A 27,847-nucleotide genomic window follows, 5' to 3' on the forward strand; every position below is an offset into this window, starting at 1 on the left:
CTTGTTTCTCTTCTCTCTTGGACTCCAAGAATAGTCATATTTAGCACCCAGGATAACTTATAGCTACAATCATTCCCTTTCATTTTTTTTTAACCCTACAGTCACTCAGGTACAGAGTCACAGGACTTAATGAAGGGGCAGTAAATGAAAATGTGTCCTCCCACATCACCCCTTTGCCGAGGCCAGGGCATGGTGGCAGTGTGTGCAGAGTTGGTCTCCTCCCAGAGTTCCAGTGATCTCAGATCTTTCTATCCAAGAATACAGTATGACTTTCCATCTGCTTAATTTGGTTCTCATGTCTTCTAGGAGTGTTTCCAAGTTTTCCTTATATAGTTATTAGACATTTCTTGTTAAAATCATATCTAAGTATTTTATACATCTTTTTGTTATTGTAGATGAGGTCTTTGTTTTCATTATATCTTCTAATTGGTCATTATTTCTGTGTATAAAGACTATTAGATTTCTATATGTTAAACTGTTGGCTAATACTTCAAATACAATGTGAAATAGTAGTGACTTTATTGCTCCTGACCTTAGCAGGAATGTCTCCAGTGTCTCTCCACCAAATAAGATGCTAGTCTGGGGGCTAACATGGACAGATATTCAGATACTTTTATATTTTTTTATTTAAGAAATATCTGACTTCTATTTTTTCAGGGTTTTGAATCATAAATGGGTGTCAATTTTGTCAAATATTTTTTCAGCATCTACAGCTACATCATATAGTCCTTTTCCCTCTCAGATCTAATAATATGTTGAATTACATTAATGAATTTACTGATATTTAACCAGCCTTGCATTTCTGGAATAAGTTCCACTTGGTCATAATATATTATTCTGTATTATTGGAACTAGTCCATGTTCATAATTTTTCTGGAAGCAAACAGTAAGAAGTGTTTTGCTATGTGAATTTATCCATCACACTAAAATAAATGAAAAGAAAAAGGAATTAAATGATATGCAATATATTTTTCTCCTTTTATATGCTTGTCCTTTATAATTTTCTAAAGATTACCTCTATGGCTCTTGGATAATTTCAGCTAGCCCCTTGAGCAACCTTATATATAAATGATTGGGTTTGGAGATTTGAGCACATTTAATTAATCTGAGCAATCTATAACTATATTCTTCCCTCACTCAGTATGTGTGGTTTGCAGAATGTTGCTTTTGACATTAATTAAGTTGCTGATATCCAAGGGGGGTCTTTGAAAACTCCTGTATTTTCAGTCCCAAAAGTCTCTTTCTTTTTCAGTTAAGAGGAGTCTTTCCTTTTAATCTTGTCCTGAGTCTAATGCATGAACTGACATATTCCTATTTTTTTGTCTTTTGGGAAACACCTTTTACTTTTCAATTTTGCTGTTATTGTACTTGTTCCTTGGCTAGTTTGTTTCCTTCATTTCCTGTTATTTTTTGGTACATTACTGCAATCAATTATTTTCTGTTTCCAAATATTTACTTCCCACTTTTCTTTCCCATTTTTTTTTTTTTTAACAGAATCTCACTCTGTTGCCCAGGCTGGAGTGCACTGGGGTGATCTCAGCTCATTCCAACCTCCGCCTCCCAGGCTCAGTTGATTCTTGTGCCCTTAGCCTCCCAAGTAGCTGAGACTGCAGGTGTGTGCCACCACACCCAGCTAATTTTTTTGTGAGTTTTTTTGTTTTTGTTTTTGTTTTTGTTTGTTTTGTTTTTTTCTGTAGTTTTAGCAGAGACAGAATTTCACCATGTTGGCTAGTCTGGTCTCAAACTCCTGACCTCAAGTAATCCACCCACCTCGGCCTCCCAAAGTGCTGGGATTAAAGGCGTGAGCCACGGTGCCTGGCCATTTCCCACTTTTCTATACTGCCCACTGTTATAGGACTTGTGTACCTCCAATGAGCAGTGTCCATCCTATTCCATTGATGTTGGCCCTGAGATGTACTTTGACCAGTGGAATGCAAGCAGAGATGCTATATATCATGTCTGAGCAGAAACGTTGAGCTGTTGCAAGTTTCATAATTCATACAGCCCCAAAATGGTTCTAACAGCTTGGGAAGCCTTTTGTTTTTCTCTAATGATACCAGTGTAATGCAAAACATTTTTGGAGCTCCTCTTTTGGAGTTCACTTCAGAACCATTTTTGAAAACCTTTAATAGCTTAATATCTATTTTTTGAAGGCATATGTATTCATTGAAAACAACCTAAAGTCAACCACAGCCAAGTACATTTTAATGGGTAAGAGCATGAGCTTGGACTAGGGAAGCTCTGTATTCAAAGCATGGCTGTACTGTTTAATTTCTGTGGCAATTTATTCAGGGTAATCACCTAAAAATGGGAGCAATAACAGTGATAAATATTTTTGGCCACCAGCTTTCATTTCCAATCTCTTCTAATATCTTTCCCATATCACAGGAAAGAACATTTCCCAGGTTACCTTATCTCCAGGCTTCTTGGAAATGGAATGAGATGCTCTGATGTGAAATTCGGACAGGGAGACTGAACCCATATTAGCTTGCTGGTGGTGTACAGTAGTGCAGAGATGTGTGGAGCTCAGGCATTACGAGGCTGCACCGTGACCTCAAGGCACTCCCCTTAAACCCACTCACCTTTGTGCTGTAGGTTGATTATGACCATTGGTGAAGGCTTCTTGTAATTTCCTAACATGAGCAGTAGCAGCAATATCCTGATTCCTCAGGCCACATGGTGAACCCGAAAGTTAGTGGTGGCCTTTCTTAACGTTTTGTTCTCTAGCCCTTCTCAACTGGAAATTCCTTATATAAATCACAATCTGTTTAGAACACTTAGCAAGGTTTCCATTTTTCTAACTGATTACTTTTGTCATAGGATTGCTGTCATAAGACTGTCACAGAATTAAATAAAGTAATACATTTAAAATGCTTAAGACAGGGTCTGAAAATATTCCATAGCTATTATTACTATTAGGAAGGTGATCAAAATGAACAATACACCCTCAAGTCAAAAAAGGAGGTGACCATCTAGATGAGATTGGTACTCACAAGTGGTATGAAAATTGGATCTGAAGACAATTTCAGAAGAGGAATTAGGGTCCCTAAAATAAGGCTGCCATCACCTGAAAACTCTAAAAAGAAAAATAGTTATTTAAGTGGATGTTTTGATATATTGGTTCTTAAATAATATATTAATTTCTATTTATTTTTGGAGTATTTTGCTCAGGTTTCCCATCTATGCGAGGAAATGTGAAGGTTGTGAACCAGAGGAAGAGAAGCACCTCCTACCTCCTCCTCATCCTCTGTCTCCTCCTTTTCCTCCTCCTCCTCCAGAAACCCCAGACACAAGGAAGAACTGAATTGACCAACACCTTCTTGTATTTCCATGAATTTTTGCTTAGGTCCAACAATACCAGACAAAAATCCAACATCACTGACATTTCAGGAAGGGACTTACCTTATTCACATTCCAAGTGGGTCTTCAGGCTTCCTAGACAAAAAGGATAGATATATGAGAAATCAGATTGCAGCAAAAGTACTGGGTGTCTAGGTTGAAGATTGGAAGTGCTTAAAGGGAGAGAAAATAATGTAGAAAGAGGGAGGATCCTAAATATAAACGTTCAGGAAGTTGCAACCTTGTCAAAGATGGACTTTGTTGCCAAGTACCAATTAAACAATTCACAAATTAACAGTGTGATGCTCATCGGCTCACGCTGCTTCAAGGACTGCCTATGAGAAGTCCATCATGTTAAACACAAGCTACTTCTGTTGATGTCTTCTTTCTGTGTCTATCTAAACAGTGAATAATAATAGAAGGAGAAAAAGATTAGCTTGAGCAGTAGCTAAAAGTTGCTCTATTTTAACCACAAGATACCAAGAAAAGGGAAGAAAGATGTTTCTCTTTCCTGTTAACATTACTTGGTTTGATATCTGGACTGAGGGAATCCAACATATCCTCCTTCTGCGTAGTGATCCATAAGTTTAAGTCTTCTCACCCATAGAAGGGAGATATTAGTAACTACCCCGGAGTAACTCTTTCCTGTTAACATTACTTGGTTTGATATCTGGACTGAGGGAATCCAACATATCCTCCTTCTGCGTAGTGATCCATAAGTTTAAGTCTTCTCACCCATAGAAGGGAGATATTAGTAACTACCCCGGAGGGCTGTTGTTAGGATTAAGCTGATTTTTGCAAATCATTTGAAAGCTTACTGACCCTTGATCAAAACTCCTCCCAAAGGTGGTTAATTCTTGCTGCCTCCCATGAGTGCCTCTCCTGTCCTGTGTCCACACAGTTAGGCTTCAGTCCCACATGCGCTGGAGCTGCTGGCAAGAACGCATTGCGGCATCTCTTCCCATTTTTGGGTTCAGTGACATCACGTTGTTAGCTTAAAACCAGCTCTTTGGGAATATTTATTTCATGGAAATTGGCAAATGCTATAAATCAGGATTTTGTTTTTGTGTTTTGGAGAGCCAGATTACCAGCACACTAACCCCTGCTTTGTCCCACTCTCCCAACAATTCTGCTCCTACCAAAGTCATTGATGACCTACGTTTGGCTAAGGTCAGTAGTCAGTACATTATCTCCTCTTATTCAAGCTCCCTGAAGCATCTAACCTGGTCGACCACTGCTCTTTCTTTGAATGTTTTCTTCTTTAGAGCTCTACACACCCACTTGGTTTTCCTCTTACCTTGTCAATTGTGCCTTTTCAAGGTCATTTGTTGGATTTACCTCCCCTACGGACTTCTAAATGTTAGAGTGGCCATAGCTGTGTTCATTGGCTTTCTCTCTCTGTTAAATACTCTTCTATCCTTATTTGGTCTTACATAGTTCTGTGACTTTAAATATAATCTATAAAACTCCCCAGATCTATTTATTTATTTATTTATTTATTTATTTATTTATTTTTGAGACAGGTTCTTGCTCTGTCTCTCAGCCCGGAGTACAGTGGCACAATCATAACTCACTGTGGTCTCGAACTTCTGGGCTCCAGTGATCCTCCCACTTCAGCCTCCCAAGTAGCTGGGACTATAGACATGCATCACCATGCCAAGGTATTTCTTATTTTTTTCTTTTCTTTTTTTTTTTTTTTGAGACAGAATCTCGCTATGTTGCTGAGTCTGGTCTCAAACTTCTGGCTGCAAGCAATTCTTTCATTTTGACCTCCAAAAGTGCTGGGGTTATAGGCGTGAGCCACCACGCCCAGCCGCAATTCAATTTAAACTCATACTGCCTACTCAGCATCTCTGCTTGCATGTCTAATCAACGTCTCACACTCAACATGGCCAAACTACAGATACTCCCCCTCACTCCCACCTGCCCCCCGCAACCTCTGCACAAGTATCTTCTCTTTGCTAAAACCTTTTATGTCTCAGCCAATAGTTTTGCCATTTGCCCACTTCCTCAGGCCAAACACCTAGGGCTCATACTTGATTGTCTTCCCACACACTCTTAACAAATGAGCATAATTTATATGGGTAAAGACCAAGATTCAAGGCTAACAGCACAGCTATGAACAAAGGTCCATGTGAAAACAGATGGAAAGTTAGGAACGCAGAGTCATCCAGAGCAATTGAAAGGAGGTATTTGGCCTGGCGTGGTGACCCAGCACTTTGGAAGGCTGAGGGAGATGGATAATGAGGTCAGGAGATGAAGGCCATCCTGGCTAACATGGTGAAACCCAGTCTCTACTAAAAATACAAAAAAATTAGCTGAGCGTGGTGGCGTGCGCCTATAGTACCAGCTACTCAGGAGGCCGAGGCAGGAGAATCGCTTGAACCACGGAGGCAGAGGTTGCAGTGAGCCGAGATGGCGCCACTGCACTCCAGCCTAGGTGACAGAGCAAGACTCTGCCTCGAAACAAAAAACAAAAAACAAAAAACAAATAAACAAAAAAACAGAAAGGAGGTATTCAAGATAAATCTGAAAGTATAGTTTGATGACAGATAATAATTGTTCTGTAATAAAACAATTATTCTTTAGGCAATAGAAAAATCACTGGAGGTTTTTGAGCCTGATCTGATCATTGGTTTAGAAAGATAACTTTGACCATGAATTTAGATGAACAGAAATTTAGAGACCGGGAAACCAATTAGAAACTTACCATGATTGCTCAAGTAAGAGAAGATAAGAATCTGAACTACAGAGTAGACAGAATGAGAGAGAAAAACTTCAACTGCTAAAAGCACTAGGACTTGACTGATTGAATACGAGATGAGGAAGAAGAAACAAAAGGTAATTGAGAGGGTTGCAGTTAGTATCTCCTGGAAAACGGAAATGCCAAGAACCGAGGTAAGAACAGATGAATGGGTAGGCAGATTGTTAGGAAAAAAAACAAAAATGAGGTTGGTTTTAGACATAATGTGTTTGAGATGTCTATGAGTCAGTGAGATGGAACAGGGACTCCTCTTAGGGGCCTGCTGGGCACGCCCCACCAAGCTTGGAAGTAAAGGAAAATCTTGAGTTCCTTCATGGGAAATTCAAGGCACCTTATCCTTGGGAAGTAAGTGAGCAACCTGAGAAATAAGAAGGTAGTAGTAGCTTAAAACAATCACCAAGAAAGTTGGTCACAAAATATTTGGTTCCCTTTAGAAACTAAAGATAGCATCTTAACATGTCCTTGAGTTGTTTTTCAGAAACCTGGACCCCCACCACGTGAAAGATGCGGCTTGCTGGCACAGAGACTTCAGATGAGAGAAACTGGGTTCTTCCTGAGGGGCCTGGAGGAGGTTACACCCAGGAGCCAGACCTAACACATCTTCCTACTGACCCCAAATTATTAAACAAAGCTTTTCTTCCTTAACCAACTGCAATTCATAAAATAGTTAAATCCACCTATAGCCTGTGGATCCCCACTCTGAGGTATCCTTGCTTTTTAGGTCAAACAAATGTATACCCTCCATGTATTGATTTACAACTTTGCTCACAATCTCTGCCTCCCTGTCCTTAAAAATCCTTATTCATGGCTGGGTGCGGTGGCTCACGTCTGTAATCCCAGCACTTTGGGAGGCTGAGGCAGGTGGATCATGAGGTCAGGAGTTCGAGACCAGCCTGGTCAACATGGTGAAACCCCATCTCTGCTAAAAATACAAAAATCAGCCGGGCATGGTGGTGGGTGCCTGTAATCCCAGCTACTTGGGAGGCTGAGGCAGGAGAATCACTTGAACCTGGGAAGTGGAGGTTGCAGTGAGCCAAGATCGCGCCACTGAACTCCAGCCTGGGCAACAAGAGCAAAACTCTGTCAAAAAAACAAAAAAACAAACAAACAAACAAAAAACTCTTATTCATAAGCCATCTGGGAGTTGGAGTCTTAAGCATGAGCTGTCTGATTCTCCTCACCTGATGCTCTGCAGTAAATGCCTCATGTTGTCTCCCTGCAAATCCCAATGTCAGTGTTTGACTTTGCTGCCCCAGGTGGTTCAGTTCAGTAACAGTGGTGATGGAAATGTCCAGCAGAATCAAAGCTCAGAAAACAGGGCGTAACTGGAGAATGATTAGAGGGTACTGAACCATACACAACCTTGAATTTTGGGTTCAATCCAGTACCAAACATGTGGTGAGTGTCCAATCAATATTGTCAATGAATATTATGTCTTTGGGAATAATCACTATGGAGATGTTGTAAAACTTGTTAAAGCAGATTAAATTGCCCATGAGAGAAGAGACCTAGGACAGAGACTTGGAGTATCCATCTTTTAAGCACAAGAAAGAGTAATCATGCAGAAAGATGGATGTAGGATAAGACTATTGGGAATGGAATGTCACGGAACCCAAGAGAGAAAGGAGGCTCAACAAGGAAGACATTAGTTTCCACGCTGCACATTTCTACTAAAATGTAGAATGGAATGAGGGCAGATAAAATGCTGTTGGATTTGGCAGATCATGTGTGAAAAGAATTTTAATGAAGTGGTGGGAACAGAAACCATACCATGGAGGCTATGGAGTAAGTATGTGATACAAGAGCCCAATGGTGCACTCATGCCTGAGAGCACTGGGTCCTTGTGAAATATCACAGGTGTCTCCACAGTCAAGTTTCATAGTTCTGTGGTAGTGGTATAGACAATAATGAATCTTTCAGCCCTTCTGTCCATGCATATAACCCTCTTGTCATGGGCATGTGGAAAAAGCCCATCATGACAGTTCTGTCCAGCTTTCTGTCATGTTTCAAAACCAAACCATACTTTTACCCCAATAACTTTGTGTGGCTGACATGGGGGCATCACATGTCTGCCTCAGGCAATGTCTGGGGAAGAAAGCTTTCATTCTGACTGCCTTTGTTAATGTTTTTCCTAATTTGGAAAGTCTTTCAGTAATTCAAGAAAATCCTTTCCTTCCTCTACAGGAGAGAGGGATCTCATTATGATTGAGAAAAAATATCAAGGAAGAGTGAGTCATATTTTCTTGATAGCAAAACAAAGTGAAAAATAGGGTGTAGGCAGGTTGAGAGCGATTATAGCAATCTTCTTAGTGGCTAAGAAGATTTCCCATGACCATCACGAATGAATAATGGTTCTACAAGGAAGAGATTTAACAAGAGAGGGAAAGGGGGAGTAGGGAGAGGGTGGGGCTGGGGAGAGCACCTAAATGATTTAATGTTGGTCCCTACCCTCCCCCACTGAATCAGTTTTTAATTCCCCATGTGGCTACTCGAATTAATCTCCCCCAGTGATACTTGCTTGAGATCAATCCTTCCCCTGCCAGGCCCATTTTTCACATGTATCTCTCAGCTTGGGGGTTTCTGGACCACAGAGTCCGTAAATTTGACCCCAAGCCTGTCTGAGAGAAGGCTATCAATTCTTAGGGCAGACTTTTTTTTCCTCCCAAACCTAAAATTTGGGCTGAGATTTTACTAAGGTTGAAATCTTATGGAAGGAATGGGTGCCCTGCCTGCCTTTGGAACTTTGTACTGGATACCTGGCATAGGGCTGACTCTGAGGACAAGGACCAAGCCTAAGACCTCGACACTGCCTTGCCCCAGAGCCTCCTGCCTGCTAGTGGGACATAAAGAGTGCATTGGAACACAAAAGAAACAAGTTCACCGTGACTTTGCAGACTAGCTGAGAATCCCCCTTGCAGCTTCCTCATTATCAGGAAGGACTCAGATCTTCCTAGGCACAAAATATCCAGATGCCTTTACTCAGGTCAAATCTCAAGGCAGGCAGCTCCCTGGTAATTGCCAGCTCCTCAAGCCAGGAAGAGATGCCTTTCTACGCTTGTCCTTAAAAGTCAAAACTCCGCCTAGCAAGACAACCCTTTAACGCATGCCTTCTGCATTTCTCCACTTCCCTTATGGGAAACTAATAAATCAGAGATGGTTTTCTGTGCATTGTGTGGTACACGCCGTTACATAAAGACCTTGTTAATTTTTTTTTTTTTTCCTCCTCACAGGTTGCAACATGTCATTTGCCTCCCTCTGGCCTCATTGTTATTTTCTCATTCTCTCCTCCCATATTTTGTAAGAGTGCATTGATTTATTGCCATTTTCATTTTTTAAAACATCTTCCTCCTACCTCAACAAGCATTTTTGCCCAAAGCGAGTATTATCAACTTCCCTCCAGTTCTCCTTGTGTTCCTCTGTCGAGTGTTCTTATTCATTCCATTTGTGAAAAAAGGAATTCTCTAGGCCAGCACAAAGCATCTGCTGCTTCTATCCAGGCAAAGAAAGACGGTGGCATGGGGTTTTTATTTACTGAAGGCTGGGACGAATGCAGAGCTAAGTGTGCATTCCTGGTGCTCCTGGCTTTGTAGTTGTTACAGATGTTGCTGTTCTGCTAGGAGCAGAAGCCCTTCACAGAATGCAGAAATCAATGCCTGCGCCTCAGCCTTGCTCTTAAGGGTTAGTAAATGAAAAGGGTGTTTTAGAAGCACTATGAACTCACCCTGAAGTTCTCAAGTAATCAGGAACTGCCACTCTCCCCTTCTCTTCTACAAAGGAAATGCAAATACATGAGGTAAGAAAAAGACATCTAAATAATAAAAGCCCCAAGTGGAAAATATTGGTAAAAATTAGGGAAACGTTATTAAAGTTAGGTAGAGGCAAAAGAGAATGGGAAATCAAGGGGGTTCATATTGAAATGCACCTTTGGGGAATTCACGAGGGACTGGAATCTGCTTTACCACATTGCTTAGGGGCGGAGGATGTGAAACAGGCAGGGGCCAGGCAGTGGAAGGAGGACTGTGGCTAAGGCCATCCCAAGCAAGCTCTGGCTGTGTGCAATTCCCCAAATTGGGGAGGTTGCTCTAGACAAACCCTTGGGTGTTTTTGAGTATTTACCCTCAGCTTTACTGAGCTGAGCAGATTAAATAGAAGTTACCCAGAGTACTTTGCATCTCAAGCATTCAAGTTCTCCCAAGTGTCTGGGACCATCGTGAAGATTGGGGAAGGTGGATCTACAGAACCAGAAATTGAAAATACTCCTTTTTATATTAAGAAATCTACCTGAATTACCAGGTACCTCTTGAGAGTCACTTTTTTAGGTTGAGTACAGTGTTCTCACTTGACTGGGTTGCATCCCACTTCAGACTGGTTCTGTTCACTCCGTATAGCAGAAATTTTTTAAAAATTTTGAAGTATGTATGTATATATTGCTTTTAAAAAAAAAAAGATTTTCATATGTATTGGCTCTTTTGAGTTGTTCCACAACCCTGAAAGGCAGGCTTCATTTTGCAGGATCAACAAGGTAAGTGATCAGCTTAAAAAATCACACAAGTGCTAAGTAGAAGACAACTTCAGTCCAGACCTCTAGTCTTTAAATCCTGGATTCTTCCATGACTCTACACTTTTTATCTGTAGACAAAATAGGAGGAGCACACACCAACGAGAGCAGTATCGAAGGAGATCAATAAGATATAGCTGTAGGATCGACATTGCTCATCGTAAATGTTAAGAATTGTCCCACAGTGACTCACCTGATGTGGTTATTGTGGATATATTCATGACGAGTAGGAACACCACGAAATCAATTAAACCAGTCAATATCTGGTTGAGAATTCTCCCTGCAGAGGAATGGGCCATTGCTGGGCTGGTCTTTGTCTTCAATTCTGTTCCTAATGCTAATTTCATCTCAACTATACCACTCCTTCTTATCTTTTAGTAGTTTCACTCCTGGGAATCTCGTCACAGGACATAATTTAAAGGAAAGGAAAAGCTACACACATGAAGTTATCATAGCAGCATTACCTGTAACAACAAAATATCAGAAGGATTTAATATCCAATTATGTGGGAATAGCTAAGCTATGGTAGATCAATTTGATAGAATATTATGCAGCAATAAAACAATGATTATAATGATTATATAGCAAAATGGAAAATACCATAATATTAAACACAAAAGAAGAATAAAAATGTGCTGGCTACAGTTTGTTGAAAATATAGTTTCTTACGAACAAGGGCTGGAAAAGTGAGAATAGTGGGCTATGCATGAATCTTTAAAAATGATTATTTTACATTTTCTTATCACAAATAAAAATCAAATAAGAAATAATTTTTAAAAACCTGTTGCTCAACATTAATTAAACTGCTGTGTGTGTGTCTGTTTGTGTGTAGTTTAATGATTTATTGCATGGATTTAAAACCAAGAGTTCCTGGAGTTGACACTCAAAATTTTCATTGCTTGCTGGATAATTTTCACTAAGCCTTTTAACCTCTGTAGCTTGAATTCATTCATCTATAGGAAGGGCAATTTTTATAGTAGGAGTTCAATGTTTCTTGAGTGAATAAATAAATAGACAATGGGAAAAGGTCTCATCCCTGTAGTAAAGGCTTTGTCTCCAATGGACTCAAGAAGCTGTTTTGTCCTATTGTAAAGATGAGGGAGGTCAACTGGGCTGTTCTTCATGCTGGTGTTTGTGGTTGTGTCTTTTCCACAGTGGAAAAGTGTATGTGACATGTACATTTAAAAGCACACCTAAAATTGGATAAAACAATGAGTGCATAAGTAGTTCCTGAGGGACAATGAAGGGCAGAATGTGACCCCGTTTCCCAAGTCTCCATTCTGCCCACACAATCAATCACCTATCAGGTCTCTTTGATCCAGGGCTCAAAGGAAGGAGACTTCATGTTATTCCCTAACCCAGAAGGGAGAGAATGTGGGTTCCAGAGAGTGCTGAATTTTCAGTACTACACCCCCAGATGTAGTTGTTCAAGAAAATGACCAGAACAAAATCAATCTCTTGTCTTTAAAGTGATAAAAGTTTCAATGATAATCATTCATTTCTGTATTAGTCTGTTTTCATACTGCCAAAAAGAACTGCCTGAGACTGGGTAATTTATAAAGGAAAGAGTTTTAATTGGCTCACAGTTCAGCATGGCTGGGGAGGACTCAGGAAACTTACAATAATGGCAGAAGGCAAAGGCGAAGCAAGGCACCTTCTTCAAAAGGTGGCAGGAAGGAGAAGTGCTGAGTGAAGGGGGAAGAGCCCCTTATAAAACCATCAAATGTTATCAGAACTCACTCACTATCATGAGAACAGCACTGGGGAAACTGCCCCCATGAATCAATTACCTCCACCTGGTATTTCCCTTGACACACGGAGATTATGGGGGTTATGAGGATTATAATTCAAGATAAGATTTGGGTGGGGACACAAAGCTTAACCATATCAATTTCCTTCTCAACTTAAAATCATCTGATCACATTATGTCATAGTTCATACTTGCCTTTTTATCACCAATATCAGGTGCATACCCTAGCACAGTGCTGGGCACACAGTAGGTAAATAAATAGCAGATGAATCCTGCATGAGCCGCAAGGAGACCTGGGCAACCATTCAACAGTCTGTGTGCCCTGCCCTACTTGAGGGCCTACTCTCAGGCTCATTAATTATGATTTTTTTCTTAAAGAAATGATTCTATTTTTGAATAGGTAAATATATGCACACGGTACCAAATGTTTAAAAGAACAGTACAGAGCAGAAAAGTAAGCCTCCTTCCCATTTTTTTTCCACTAAGTCGCCTGGATCCCTTTCCAGTGATAGCTCTGCAGAGACAAGCACATATGTACACAAAGATTTTTTTAGCAACTGTAAAGCATTCCATAGTGTGAATGTACAATAATTTATTTAACCAGTCTCCAACTGATGCAAATGAAAATGTCGGTTGTTTCTCATTTTTGTCCTTACAAACAATGCTACAAATGTACACCTGCAATTCTGCACACATGTACCTCTGCAGTTTAAGTGTCTAGACACAGAACGGCTAAAAGGATGAACGGGAGAATGCATATGGGGGCTAACTAGACATCTATTGTCCCATTTGGGATCAGGAAATATTTATAAATTGACTGATGGAAATTTTTAAATTTATGCTGCCTTCCTATCCAAAAGCTTAATGTGTCTTTCCATGTATTCAATTCTTGTCTCATGTCCTTCATCTTAAAATTTCCTTCATCTAAGGCTTATGCATTTCTTATATAAATATATTCTTAGCCATTTTCTCTTGCTTTTTGTTGCTATTGAAAATGGGGTCTTTTCTTACACTCGATCTTCCAATTATTGTCTGCATATATGAAGCCTGTTGATTTCGGTTGTGTTGATTTTGATTGTGTTAATTGTGTAAAAGTTTTTCTGCTGATTCTCTTAGGTTTTCAAGCTTACAATAACATCATCTGTGAATATTAAAGCTTTATTTTTTCTTTTCCCAATTGTAACCCTTCTATATTTTTCTTGCCTAACTAAATTAGCCAGTATCTCCAGTAAAATATTTTCAGTGGTATTATGGGTATCTTTGTCTTGTTCTCAACTCTTAGTGGTAATGTTATTTTCAATTTCCTTAATCTAGGAGTCTGGGAATAGAATATTTCATGATTTTCTGATTTGCTGATATCTGAAAGTAAACACATGTGCAATTCTAAAGCATGGCTCTATTATAAATGTTTTGTGTGATGTAAGTAACTGTACAATTAATCATCCTGTAACAGAAAGATGAGATGAATAAACCTGATACATTTTTCTATCATCCATACTTCAAAGGACAAAAAATCATCAAGGTGCACCATGGCTTGGATATCAGCTTTTATTTTGTATAACAAAAAGTAACCTTAATGAAGCAATAAATTATATGACAAAATTCAAAGATTAGATAAGGTGAGGATATTAAAAGTAAAAGTATTGAATTACATATACAAGAAGGCATTGACCAATAAATGCATGGTTGCTTTTCTCCACAACACAGAATTCATAATACTGGAACACTTCTGAAAAACACCAATTGGATGAGGATCTTCAAGAAAGTCAGCCCAGTGTCAGGCTGTGAGTGGTTGTTCCTGGGATGACTGGGGAATGGTTAGGTTAGGATGATGGTGGGGTGAATAGATTTGTTGAAGGCTGTCTGAGCCTAGACTTCACAGTGAGGCTCCCCTGGCAGTGTGGGAAGCCTTGTTTGCCCCAGGCTCAGTTTCTTTGACTCCCCAGCCAAGATTTCCACAGTGGCTATGAGTTCTTAACCAGGTGAACAAATAAGTTCCATGGCTCAAAATCTCAAAAGGACATTAAAGGAACTTTGGAAAGAGCACTAGTTAAGAGCGTGCTGCCTGTCTCTGACTGTTAGGTTCACTATTACTTCACATTTTACCTGCTCTGTGCCTTAGAAAAAGGGAATTAGTCCCCTTAAGGCTCAGTTGCATCATCTACAAACACCTTCCTTATAAGGTTGATATGGGGATTATAGGATATGACTGTAAAGGGCTTAGCATGGTAAGGGCTTAGCATGGTACCAACCCTTACATGTTTCCGGGGTGGGGAAACCAGCCTTACTGCAGGGAAAGACAAGTTTCCAATATTATATACTAACTTGGAGAAGGATCAATTCAGTTTTGAAATTTCAGAAAGTTGGCCGGGTGCAGTGGCTCATGCTTATAATCTCAGCACTTTGGGAGGCCGAGGTGGGGGTGGATCGCTTGAGGTCAGGAGTTTGAGACCCTCCTGGCCAACATGGTGAAACCCTGTCTCTACTAAAAATACAAAAATCAGCAGGGCCTGGTGGCGAATGCCTGTAATCCCAGCTACTTGGGAGGCTGAGGCAGTAGAATAACTTGAACCCGGGAGGTGGAGGCTGCAGTGAGCCGAGATTGTGGGGCCACTGCACTCCAACTTGGGTGACAGAGCGAGACTCCATCTCAAAAAAAAAAAATGAAATTTCAGAAAGTTGGATGGAACTGGGACTATTATTGATAGACAGCATGTCCTAACTCAGGCCAGTGAAAGAAAAATGGGTGACCATTTGAAAGCCAGCATTCCAGCAAGGCAGACAGTATAATATCACACTTATATTCTCACACCACATCCCAGTCAAATCAGATTCTAACTCATCATTTCCAGTATGTGCTTTTTCTTGTGGTCTTGGCTATCTCCAACATAAATTTCCATTGTTGTTGTTTTGATCCTTTTAAATCTAAGTCCTAACCTCTCTTGGATATTTTTATGTTCCCCTGACAAAAACTGATGTATAGTATGATTGAGGATACACAGTCCTGTGTCTCCCAGGGTCAAAGTGGCTTAAGACAGTGGGGTTGTCCTGAGAAGGTTGTGTAGCCAGAAGAAGCACTCTGGCCCTTAGCAGACTTTCTGAATGACACTCTAAGATCAAGCAAAGACAACAGATGAGTTAAAACATTACTCACCTGCCTAAATACTTCAAAATTTGCAGCAGTGAAATGAACACACTATCTACTAGAGGTACCAAAGAACCCTTATTTGGGGTTCAAACAATTCAAGGCAGTTATTAACTTGCAGAATTTTCAAATACATCATGACCTCACAGAATTATTTCATGATGGTGTCTGAGTAACACAAAACACTTGGGCTAGTGACGGTTAAGATGTCTTGTGTCTGGGAGGCTTTTTGAAAAGACATATGTCGAAGTAGGAATTTGTTATTGGCAATGTGGCCAATCCTGACTCTTCCCAAGTTTTGCTTCACTGGAATTAATTCAAGGATTCCAAGTGCCATGTGACCAGTTCATAATTTTCTTTAGACACAATTATAAATAATTCAGGAATTTGGTTCATCATTGAAAATGAAGTCCAGGAACAAGCTAATTATACTTATTATTAAAATATGTAGAGTGTATTTTGCTCGAGATAAAGCCATAGGGAACACAATCAGCACATTCACATATTGTGCTTTTGCTTTGTTTCCCGGATCCCAGCCAACTGCTGGCTTAAGCACGGCCATCTTCTTGACTGAGGACAGAAGTGCTGCACAGCATGGAAGGCTGAGCAAAGCACCAGATGCCTTCTGGAAACGCCAGTGTGACTTCAGGAAATGACAAAAATGGTCTCATATCCGTGGATCCTAGTGAAGGCAGGAACTTCACTATCCCTAAACACATAAATGAGAACAGAAGCACAAACAGAACAACCACTGGATTAAATTTACCAATCTGTGGCAGGTGGTTATTAAGCTCAACACTCTGCAAAAGTGTGAGCATGGTTTCTAAAGTGATGTAAATCAGAGTTTGGACTGGGACTTTCTCAGAGAATGCAGTGCTGTACAATACTAGATCTATGGGATATGAATAGGAGTTACATGAAAAAAATTCATGATCCATTAAACTTGGAAAGTTTGAGGTTAGATAAAATCAAGTGAGTTTCCTTACTATAAGTTCTTTCTCAGACTAATATGCTAATGTGCATTGTGGTTCTCCAAGCAGATATTATGGTATGGTGTATTTACCAAAGGTACTTGACCGGAGAGGGTACTCCTTTGTTTAGAGAGCTTCTCTTGGGGCCACCTTCCTCAGTGCACTTTGGGAAGTGCTGCCTAATTGAAATCAGCCTGTTTTGCAGCTGTCTCAATAGGAGTCCCAGCTGGGCCAAAGAAGCAGCCCAGCAGGAGCCTGAAATGCCCTTGCATTACTGAGTACTGCACTGATTTACTGAGTACTACATTGCCTATATAAGTACTCAGTACTTATAGTACTGAGTACTAGCTGCCCTGTGTTACTGAGTACTGTGCTGTCCTTCTGAGTACTACACTGTGTTACTGAGCACTCCACTGCCTTACTGAGTGCTGCATTGCCTTATTGAGCACTGCACGGTTACTGAGCATTGCATTGCTTTACTGAGTACCGTACTGCCTTACTGAGTACTGTACTGTATTACTGAGTACTGCACTGTGTTACTGAGTATTGCACTGCCTTACTGAGTACTGCACTGTCTTACTGAGTACTGTACTGTATTACTGAGTACTGCACTGTGTTACAGAGTACTGCACTGAGTACTGCACTGTGTTACTGAGTACCACACTGAGTATTGCACTGCCTGAGTACTGTGCTGCATTCCTGAGTACTGCACTGCCTAACTGAGTACTGTATTGTATTACTGAGTACTTCACTGCCTTACTGAATACTGTCCTGTATTACTGAGTACTTCACTGTGTTACTGAGTACTACACTGTTACTGAGTACTGCACTACCTTACTGAGCACTGCACTGTCTTACTGAGTACTGCACTTCCTGAGTACTGCACTGCCTGAGTACTGTATTGTGTTACTGAGTACCGCACTGCCTTACTGAGTACTGCACTGCTTTCCTAAATGCTGCACTGCCTGGCATTGAGTGAAACAGGTTCCATGGGAAAATGGAACAGGCTCAAACATTTTATACAGGTCCCCTGATCCATCCACAGCCTCACTGTGGGTAAATTTCAGAATGTCCTGATGAAACAGAGACTCTCAGGGATCCTTTCTTCAGATGCAATCATTGCCACAAAAGGAAAATTGAAAGGTGGCATATCACTGAGAGGCTGTTGTCTTACCAAAATATCTTTTGGAAATTGCATATTAATTTTTCTAAGATAATATTAGATCACAGGAGAAGTAAGGTGAAAAGCTGTTAACTCCAGACTCTGAGGTTAATTAGCTCTCTTAGATTGTGCACCTGTAGGAACGTGTAACAGGTATGATGACAGAGTCTTATGCTTGGTTTCCTTTTTATAGAATCTTGAATCAGGAAATATTTTAGTTGCAGCAGAAGGCAAATGGCACAGGAAAAAGAGACATTTTTCCGGAATTCACCCCAACTTCTCTCTAATGGGGGCTGAGATGAAACTATTCTCAAATCCTGTGCAAGACATTCCCAAGAATGACACAGAAAAGAAATTTTTGAGTGACATTTAGAAGGAAATGCAGCAAATCAGTCTCTCTCTCCATATTCCAATTTGCAGACTCCTCAGTTTCAGACTCATGAGAATGAACACGAACCACCTTTCCACTGAAAGACCTCAAGGCTCTGTATCTCCGTAATTGATTCAGGCACCTTAGTTATGCAGGGGGAGGGGAGGGCAGCCCCCCGGGTCCAAACATGGTGGCCCACCTCCCTCCCCCATCCTGTCACTCCTCAGGTTTGTGCTTCGTGGACACCAGCTGTCATGCAGTAAGCTGCAGCTTCTCTTTCCCCCGCCTCCTTTGCTGGCTGGAGCTGCAGGATCATGGCCTGCAGAGTTTCCTTCACCATCTGGAGCTCCCTCCTGAGAGACTGTGGGCACGTTGTTAAGGAGCACACTCGAAGGTGATCGTGGCCCTCTGCGGCCTCTGAGGGATCGAAGAGCATGTGAGCCTGCTGGAAGCAGATGGGTACTGACACCTAATTGCAGTTTAAAGTTCTTTCCAATTGTATGAATTAAATATTAATATAAACTTTACACTTTTTCTTTTAAGAATGACCGCAATTTCTACAATGCCTGAGGTATTGACTCTCTCAAGTCAGGTCTTAAAAAGGAAATGGAAGAGTCAGCTCTTAGCCGAGACAGATGGCCAACTCAGATGGTCAATGATATGCGGTTGGTGTGACCATAACTCCGACTAAGCCCCAGGTTGGGGTAGGGCAACTGTCAGATGCAAATACTCTTGCAGTGGAAAAGGTAGAATGCTTGAAATCAAAATCTCCTTGAGAAATACAGGATTTGGGGTTGCCATAAGTAGGGAGAGGCATACTGGAGCAGACTCAGTTATTAACATGGTCTCTGTTCACCATTAACCAGCCTTGTCACCCTGTGCAAACCAGTTAAAGCCTCAGTTTTCTCTTGAAATGATGACTTTGAAACCCCTCCAGGCTCTAACCTGCTGTTATCTATTAGTATATTCCCAGGGACGAGGAAGGGCACTCAAGACTAGATAGAGTCCATCAAAGGGCAAAGAGAGCTTGCTTTTTCTGGGTTGGTTGGTTGGTTCTTTTCTTTTCTTAAGCTGTTGGGCTGTTAGTTTTCTAACCTATAAAGTTATTTCTCACATGGAGAAAACAATCATAGAGAACTTAGCAAACGGTAATAGATAAGGCTGTAGTTCTCTTAAGAAACGGGTTCTCGTCTGGGTGTTCAAGCAGGGGAATGTTTAACCGACAGTGGTTTTTCTGTCCATACATCCAGTTCATCCTTTCCCTTTTTACTTGTAGTCAGAACAACTCTAACGCAAATGCAGGGTGAGTTGGGTTTAACAAGCAAACTGATCCACTTTCATCCAACAGGGACCAAGGGAGAAAGTAGAAATATGTTGACACCACCTAAATATGCTGAAGTCATCACATGAAGCCAGACCACTCCAACAGTACTAGATCAGACATGGAGGGAATGGGGAGCTTTGGGAAAGGGAGTCTGACTGTTTACAGACCACCTACACTACAATGTGGTTTTCCCAAAGTGCAATGTCAATGCAACAAAAAGAGAAAAAGACACCCTTACGAACCACTGTGGAAAGCTTTTCCTTTCTTTTTTCTTTCTTTTTTTTTTTGAGACAGAGTTTTGCACTTGTAGCCCAGGCTGGAGTGCAATGGTGCGATCTCGGCTCACTGCAACCTCCGTCTCCGGGATTGAAGTGATTCTCAATCACTTCAATCCTACCTCAGCCTCCCAAGTAGCTGGGATTATAGGTGTGGGCCACCATGCTAATTTTTGTATTTTTAGTAGAAATGGGGTTTCACCATGTTGGCCACATTGGTCTCGAACCCCTGACCTCAGACAGTCTGCCTGCCTCGGCCTCCCAAAGTGCTGGGATTACAGGCATGAGCCACCATGCCCAACCTCCTTTCTTTTTTGAACAAGAAACTCCAGAGGATCCTGGGAATGATGCAAATGAACCTCTTCTAAGCAAACGTGCTGAACCACCCTGAAAAGTTCTGGCAGTTTTTCACCCTCTTGAAGCTTCCCCAGACTCTATCATTTGCGTAATTTACATGCATTTACTGCTAGGGTTCTCTCCTTGCATTTGAACTTGAGGAAAATGGGAGTTGGGTAGCAGGGGGACCAGGGGAGGAAAGAATCCAATATTTACCTTTCTTTCTTTTTTTTTTTTTTTTTTTTAAGAGGCTTTGGTTGCTTCCATTTCTTGCATAGTTCTGCTAATCTTTAGTGAAAACATATACCACTTTATACAAGCAAAAGCATAAGTGGTCCCAGACTGAATACCAAACTGGAATTTAATCACAAAGTCATGCTACATCTATGAAGAGCAGCCATGGAGCTTAAGGAGTTTATGAATCCTGACAAACTCCTGAGATTTAATTACCTTTGACATGCAGCCTGGGACTACATGCCACTATTTGTAATGTGCTAAATGATGACAAAGATTTTTAGAGAGAGAACTTGAACCAAAATGTGATGTTTCTTTAAAAACTCATAAAACTTCTGGCACTGGCAGAACCCACTGAAAAGGTTAAAAATAAGGAGTGAGAAGTTACAAAAGCAAAGGACGAAGTTAGTCCATAACTAAATTAACACATCAGCCGCTCATACAACAATCACTAACACAGAGAGGTGTCAGAAAACCAGCATTTGAGGAGATAACTCCCTAGCTATGGTAAGCTCGGCAAATCAATCAATGCTTAATTATTCTACTTGTAAATTACTGAATCTCGTACCTTCCTCATAGGGTTAGGGTTCAAAGAAATATTTTTTCCTTGTGAGAGTATAGTGTCTTTTGTGAGTCATCATGAGATTTAAGGTTTATTTCTTAATATAACAGATGTAACAAATACCTTAGGCTCTGTCAAAGCAGGGTTAGACATCAGAAATCCTAGAAACCTCATTTAATGAGCCTGTGGGGGTAATAATCGTTAAAATAATAATTAAAATCACATTTTATTTGCAAAGTACTTCTCTCTAATCAACCCACCTGTATGATCCCTTACAAAATGTGAGTTACAAAGCATTTTGGATGTCCTGAAATGGAAAAGTCCCCAGAAAAAAAAATGCAGAATGGGGTGCAGGAAAGCACATTGTAGAATAATTTATATGGAATGATCCTAATTTTGCAAACAAGACTATTGAGATAAGCCATTTATAGGTCTAGAAAAAGGCTTCAGGAGGACAAAGTAGTGACCTCTAGGTAGAGGCACTGGGAGGGAAACAGCTTTTTTATTTTCCATACTTCTGTGATATTCACAATGGAAATGCATTGCTTTCATATTTAAATCAATATGTTCATAAAATAAACCACTGGAAACATTTCCCTGTTAAGCAGTTGGGAGAAATGAAAGTGCAGAGAGAGATCTTCTTTCTTTCTTTCATTCATTCAAACATTCAAATGTTTCCTGAGTTTCTACTGTGTGTTAACAAATGTTATGGACACAGCAGCATAGGAGTGAATCGAAGTCACGGCCATCATAGATGACATAAATACCTATGAGTGCAGCAGAAAGTAAACAGGCGCCATGTTGACAGTATGTCCAGCTGTGCTGTGTTCACAGTGAGATGGGAGGAGCCGTGGGAGGACTTGGAGCAGAGGGGTGACATCATCAGTTTGGCTGCTGTGCTGAGAATGGATTAAAGAGGCTAAGGGTGGAAGCATAAAGTGACCAGTTAGGAGACCACTGCAATAGTTCAGGCAAGAAACAATCATGGCTTGAACAGGGCAGTGGCAGCAGAGGTAGGAGAGGTGGCTAGATTCTGGATGTGTTTTGCAGATACAACCAAGAGCATATGGTGACAGACTGGATGTGGGATATGGAAAATGGAAAAGGCATTAAGAAGGACTCCCTGATTTTTTATCTGAGCAAATAATTAGAAAAACACATCTGTATTTTATTGAGAAGGAGAGGACTAGGAATGAGCGTTTGGTGTTTTTGGTAGAGGCGGGAAGGAATTGGATTTTAGACAGGGTAAGTTAGACAAGCTTATTAGCCAAGAGAAGATGCTGAGTAGAAAACAGATATAAGTCTGGCATTCATATTGAACTATAAATTAAAAAAAAAGTGTTTTACAACATTTTCTCACTGACTTACAGAAAAATAAGCTATCTCATTTGATACATCTAAGCAAGATCTTAAGGCTAAGTAGTAGCTATAATCAGATTTTCTGATCACTAATCCAATAAGCTCATAGTTGAAGCCCATTGAAACACTTGACCTTGACCTTAATTGTTGTCAAAGAGCTGAAAAACAATTGGAATTTTAGGCAAATTGAAATTTTAGGCAAATTCCAAAGCTATTGAAAATTTAGGCAAATTCCAAAACTACAATAGAGGTGCCAACTGCACCTAACTACAAGAATAGGCCTCAAAAAAGCAGAATAATTCTTATGAGGCCTGTGCCTTAGGGACCTGAGTAGCTAAGTATCTGCCCCCTGTAACAGATATGCCACCAAGTACCTGTGGTATCTAAGAAAATTAGCAGATTCATTTTAACAACGTCACAGGGATGAACATCCTAACATCTTTAAAACACCTTTGGAACCCAAGGCCATTCTCTACCTCCTTGGAATAGACTATCCACGTGGTAGGTAAGCATGTAACTTGTTAAAATGTCTGTGTTTGCAATTAGCAAAGGAGTAAGACAGCAGGACAGGTGTATTCAGGAATAGATGATAAGGCAATATTGTCATTTGGGGCACCATTTGCAAAAGATCCTGGAATTCTTTAGATGCAGTCTTCTGTTTTTATAAGAAATGAAGTGTCCAAGTAAGCATTTCAATGGCTTAGTCAAATTTAGGTCTTCGGTTCATCTGACCTAGTTTGATTCAAAAAGAAACAATAGAACAAGTTGAGCATCCCAAATCCCCAAATCCAAAATTTGAAATGCTCCAGAATCCAAAACCTTCTGAGCACTGACGTGATGTTCAAAGGAAATGCTCATTGGAACATTTCAGATTTTGGATTTTTGGATTTGGTATGCTCCACTGGTAAGTATAGTGCAAATAGTCCACAATCTGAAAAAAGCAGAACTTCAAAACACTTCTAGTCCCAAGCATTTCGGATAAGGGACCCTCTTATCCTTAAAGTGCTGCTCCTTTGCTACATTATTTCTTCCTACCACCATTCCTTCCTGGGTAGCCACTACAGCCCATAGTGCTGGAGAATTTAGTATTGGAGATTCTCATGGAAAAGCCATGAGGATCACAGTCTTTTAAGAGCAAAGAGGAAAACCTTGACTATACCCAAGACTTGATTCAAAGGATTTGATGCTTGTACACGGAAACTGTATTGCCTACCTTGTGCCAAGCCCACCTCGTGCTCAGCCAGCAGCAAGACAGTCCTGTGTCTATGCCCTTGCCCTCCCCCACCCACTGTGGGGTTCCAACTCTTCCTCGTCCCACTCCAAAGCCAAGTGAGAGCCTAAGGAAAGAACTGTGACTACTATGTCTGCACCAGCCCATCACACACAAAGCTTTAGATACTGCCATCTTAGGCTCTGGGTTTTCTTTCTTTTCTTTCTTTTCCTTTCTTTCTTTCCTTTCCTTCTTTCCTTCCTCTTTTCTCCCTTCCCTTCTCCCTTCCCTTCTCCTTTCCCTTTTCCCTTCCCTTCCTTTCCCTTGTCTCTTCTCCCTTCCCTTCTTCCCTTCTCTTCCCTTCCCTTCTCCTTTCCCTCTCCCTTCCCTTCCCTTTTCTTTCCTCTTTTCCTTTTCCTTTCCTTTTCTCTCCTTCTCTCTCTCCCTCCTTCCTTCCTTGCTTTCTCTTTTCTTTCTTTCTTTTTTTCTTTCTTTCTCTTTCTCCTTCCTTCCTTCCTTTCTTCCTTCCTTCCTCTCTCTCTTTCTCTCTCTCTCCTTTCTCCCTTCCTGTTCTCTCTCTCTCTCTCCTCTCTCCTCTCTCCCTCCTTCCTTCCTTCCCTCCCTCCTTCTTTGGCAGTGTCTTACTTTGTTGCCCAGGCTGGAGCATAGTAATGTGCAATCTCAGCTCACTGCAACCTCCACCTCCTGGGTTCAAGCAATTCTCATGCCTCTGGAGTAGCTGGGACTACACGTGTGCACCATCACGCCCAGTTAATTTTTGTATTTTTAATAGAGAAAGGGTTTTGCCATGTTGCCTAGGCTGGTCTCAAACTCCTGGTCTCAAACAATCCACCCACCTCAGCCTCCCAAAGTGCTGGGATTAAGGTGTAAGCCACCGCACCTGGCCAGGCTCTTGATTTTCTTATCTATAAACTATGTGAGTGGAGCTCCATGATCCTCATGATCCCTCTTCCAGCCCCTCAGCTCTAGAAGTGGAAAACATCTCCAAGGAGGCAGGACAATCTCCCAAAACTGTAATTACCTTTGTCTGTTCAAGCTAAAATTTGGAAAGTTGAACAAAACAAGGGTCCTACGGAGCTGTGAACAAAACAAGGGTCCTACGGAGCTGTGGTGTTTGTGCATAAACCTGGATGTATTTAGAGCATGCCCTTAAGCACCACCAAAACTAATCAATTGGGCACCATGCACTTCAAATAAGCAGAGAAATAGAATTCCATAAGGGCTTCCCAGACATGGATGTAAATACAACCGCAAATAGAATCAGAGTGTCTCTACCTCGTCTATGACTGAAGGCCAGGCAGAACTGCCCTGAGGGCTTTGAAATATGCCAAAAATGTACATATCACAGGTGTACTTCTTTTCCTTTGAAAGTGTGTTGTAGAAATTGAAGGAGGAAGAAAATGAGAAAATTCCTGCTTAAAAATCCACCTTAATTTGGAAGGTTTTTGGTTACAACATTTTGAGCGTGGAGGAGACATTGCACACAGTCAAAATGTTTTTCAAAACATACTGCTAATTAGGACCCCAGATGACTGTGAAAATGCACTAGAGACTCACAGTAATGCTCCTGGAAGTCCCAACTTGACTGGCCGTGAAATCACACCTCCTGTCCCCTTCTCAGGCACTAGGCGTGAGCCACCTCTCCACCACCAGCTCTCCCAATTAATGGTGCAGACTGTTTTCAGACACTCGCTGCCACAGTAGCTGATGCTTGTGTTGTTCTTTGGTCATGCTACATGTAATTGGTGAGCCTGTCAGGATGATGAAGAGGCAAAGGCTCTTTCCTCTCCCTCCTTGGATTTGTCAATCAGTGCCTTCTTGATAAAAGTAGGAGACAGCCATGAGGCTGCCCATAACTCGGATATTAAATCAGGAGGCCACAAGGACCTATTTGGAAACTCAGTCCCACTGCCCACCCCTAACCTCTGTTGATGCCACACTAATAGCCCTTATGCACACACATGGTTTATGCAAAAACTGAGTGTTTTCCACACAAAGAATAAACATCCATGGTAGCATCTGTGGCTTGAATCTTTCAGATGTGGACGTCCAATGTGGGCTTACACTAATCACATTCCAATGTGGACTTAGATTAATTGGGTACCCTCTACCTCACATGCACAGTAGGTTCTGGCAGCGTGCTTAATGGAATCAAACAAAACACTGCACTCACTGTGCAATCCTTCTGTATTGTTGACAACAAGCTGTTTCTTTCAGCCACACTCAGCATTATATCTTTGATCAAACATGGAAATACAAACCAGTCAGAGTTTGGCTGGAGGATTCTGGCAGCCTCTCTGAATCTCTAGATAAGCTCTAATTTGAAACAACGGCTTTGGTTTGTGTAGGGGAGCCTCCGTAGAGCCTTGTAAACACGTCTTTCTATCTTAGGGCATAATGTTCCACTCAAATTTAAGTGCCGCTTTGTATGAATTCAAAGACACCTTCTGTGTATTTATTCTCAATCAGTGACAGAACAAAAGGCTGGGATTCAAAGAAAAGTCTGGGTTGAAATCCATATTGTGGTGTAGATTTTATTGGAGGGAGGGAGAGAGCTGACTTCAGTACCTAAACCAGTGCTTCTCCACTTTTCACAACAGAGATCAGTGAAATTCTCAAAAAACGTAACCTCAGTAAAATACTTTTATTATAGCTTAAAAATTTAAAGTAATTGTGTGTTCCATGGAACAGACCTGTCCATTTACTTATAGGCAATGGCTGCTTTCTGATGGGCCAAATAGGACTATGGGGCTTGTGGCTGGAAAGTTCTGCTACTCATCAGAAATGACCTTGTGTCAGCCAAGTCGTTCCCAAGCCTTGTTTTTTTCAACTGTCAAGTAGGGATAATAATCCCTATCTATTTATAGAAGTTTTATTAGAATTAAATGACTTTTCATCTAAGCCACTGTGGAGTTACTGATTGATTCCTTCAAGCATTTATTACAAAATAGTTGAATCAATCTAACTTGAAACTTTTTGTGTATAAATGGGATGTTCTTGGAGCTTGTGACTAACATACTAAGAACTGTGAGACAAATGGACTTGGATAACACTTTTCTACCTAAAATCATGCACTTATCCATGGCTGAATTAAATGTACATTGTGAATATAGCCTTATTTAACCCCCATAAAAACCTTAGAGGTGTATGTTATCCTGACGTTACTGATGGGAACCCTAATGCTTAAAGAGGCATTATCACTTGTCCATGATCCCACTGCTACTAAATCTGGCTTGGATCAGCTGTGGAAAAACTAAAATGATCTTGTTTAAACACTACTCAACCCCTTTCTTCTCAGGGGTCTTTACTAGAGCTGCCTCCCCAGCTCTAGTAAAAATAAGATCCAATTCCCCAGAATCAAACTAACCTTTTAGAAAATTTCACAACGAGACCAGCACAGAACCCTGACTGCAGCCCTCAGAACTGCTACCTGAAGACAGAGGTACAACCCACTTAGGAACTCCCCATCTGCTGAGCTGGGGAACAGGAACTGCTTCATATCCATTGACTCTGCAGTGGGTTGCTCCTCTGTGCCCCGTCATCTGCCCATTTGCTGGAAGCCATACCCCCTTACATGTGCTCAAAGATTTGTGGCCCCATGAACATGGAATAAATAAAAACGCCATCTTTATTCTATGTTTCTATGCTTCTTTGGGAAACTTTCTGATAATAGCTTAAATACAAGATTTTTAAGAGGCAGGAAATTATGAAGAACAGAATATCTGCTTTTCAAAATCTACCTAAAGCAATGTGAAAATCATTGCAGATTAAGTTGAAGAAATTTTCTGCCCAGATTAATAAACAAGGTCGAAAATGTAAAGTTATAACAAGGAAGGAAGTGTAGCATTGGATCATCATTAAATCGCAGATCTGAGTATTTGTGACTAAGATTAATCCTTGGTCATTCAAAGCTACTTACACACACACACACACACACACACACACACGGCCCATAAAGTATGGTAAAAACTGGAATTCTAAAAAGTAAGACAGCAATGACAAGCAAAGACCAAAATAGCTAAATTTCCCACAAACGCATCTAATAAAAGACATTCTACTGAATAGAAAGATGAATGAATAGGGAAGTGTTTTTAGCTAGAGAAGTGTCAACTTGTGATTAAATAACTGAAAGGATATAGGGCTACATATCCCTTCACCCATTGTGTACCCACCCGTTTGCTCTCAGCGGAACTAACCAGTGACAAACTGCGTCCACAGATCAACACAGAATGGAGTGCTTCATATGGATGCACACCTAAGCCAGTATGTTCTCAGGCCATTTTGCTCACTAGCAGCTAGTTTTGATGAAGGTGTCTGTAGTTGTGACACCAAGGATATTAAGTCTGGTGCAAGAAATTCTATCACCGGAAACCAGAAAGGACTAAATTGAGTTCAACCATGTGTACATGGTTAGAAGTTGAAAGGAAATAATCTAAAGTCCTGTTTGCTTTGTTACTCTACTGCCCA

At 40.8% G+C, this 27,847-nt stretch overlaps 1 protein-coding gene across 2 annotated transcripts in view; it reads right to left on the reverse strand.

Moving 5' to 3' along the window:
* Nucleotides 1–13,932: 13,932 nt before the first annotated feature.
* DISC1 (DISC1 scaffold protein) overlaps nucleotides 13,933–27,847 on the reverse strand; it is a 422,688-nt gene continuing 408,773 nt past the window's right edge. Inside the window, exon 14 of one of the 2 annotated variants that reach the window (XM_024249403.3) lies at nucleotides 13,933–18,422. In XM_024249403.3, coding sequence (XP_024105171.2) covers nucleotides 18,283–18,422 — 140 coding nt within the window. In that variant the 3' untranslated portion in view covers nucleotides 13,933–18,282. The remainder of the gene's footprint in view (nucleotides 18,423–27,847) is intronic. The other variant, XM_024249406.3, reaches the window with a different exon arrangement.

Source organism: Pongo abelii, chromosome 1, assembly GCF_028885655.2.
Source record: "Pongo abelii isolate AG06213 chromosome 1, NHGRI_mPonAbe1-v2.0_pri, whole genome shotgun sequence".
Classification (NCBI taxonomy): Eukaryota; Metazoa; Chordata; class Mammalia; order Primates; family Hominidae; genus Pongo; species Pongo abelii.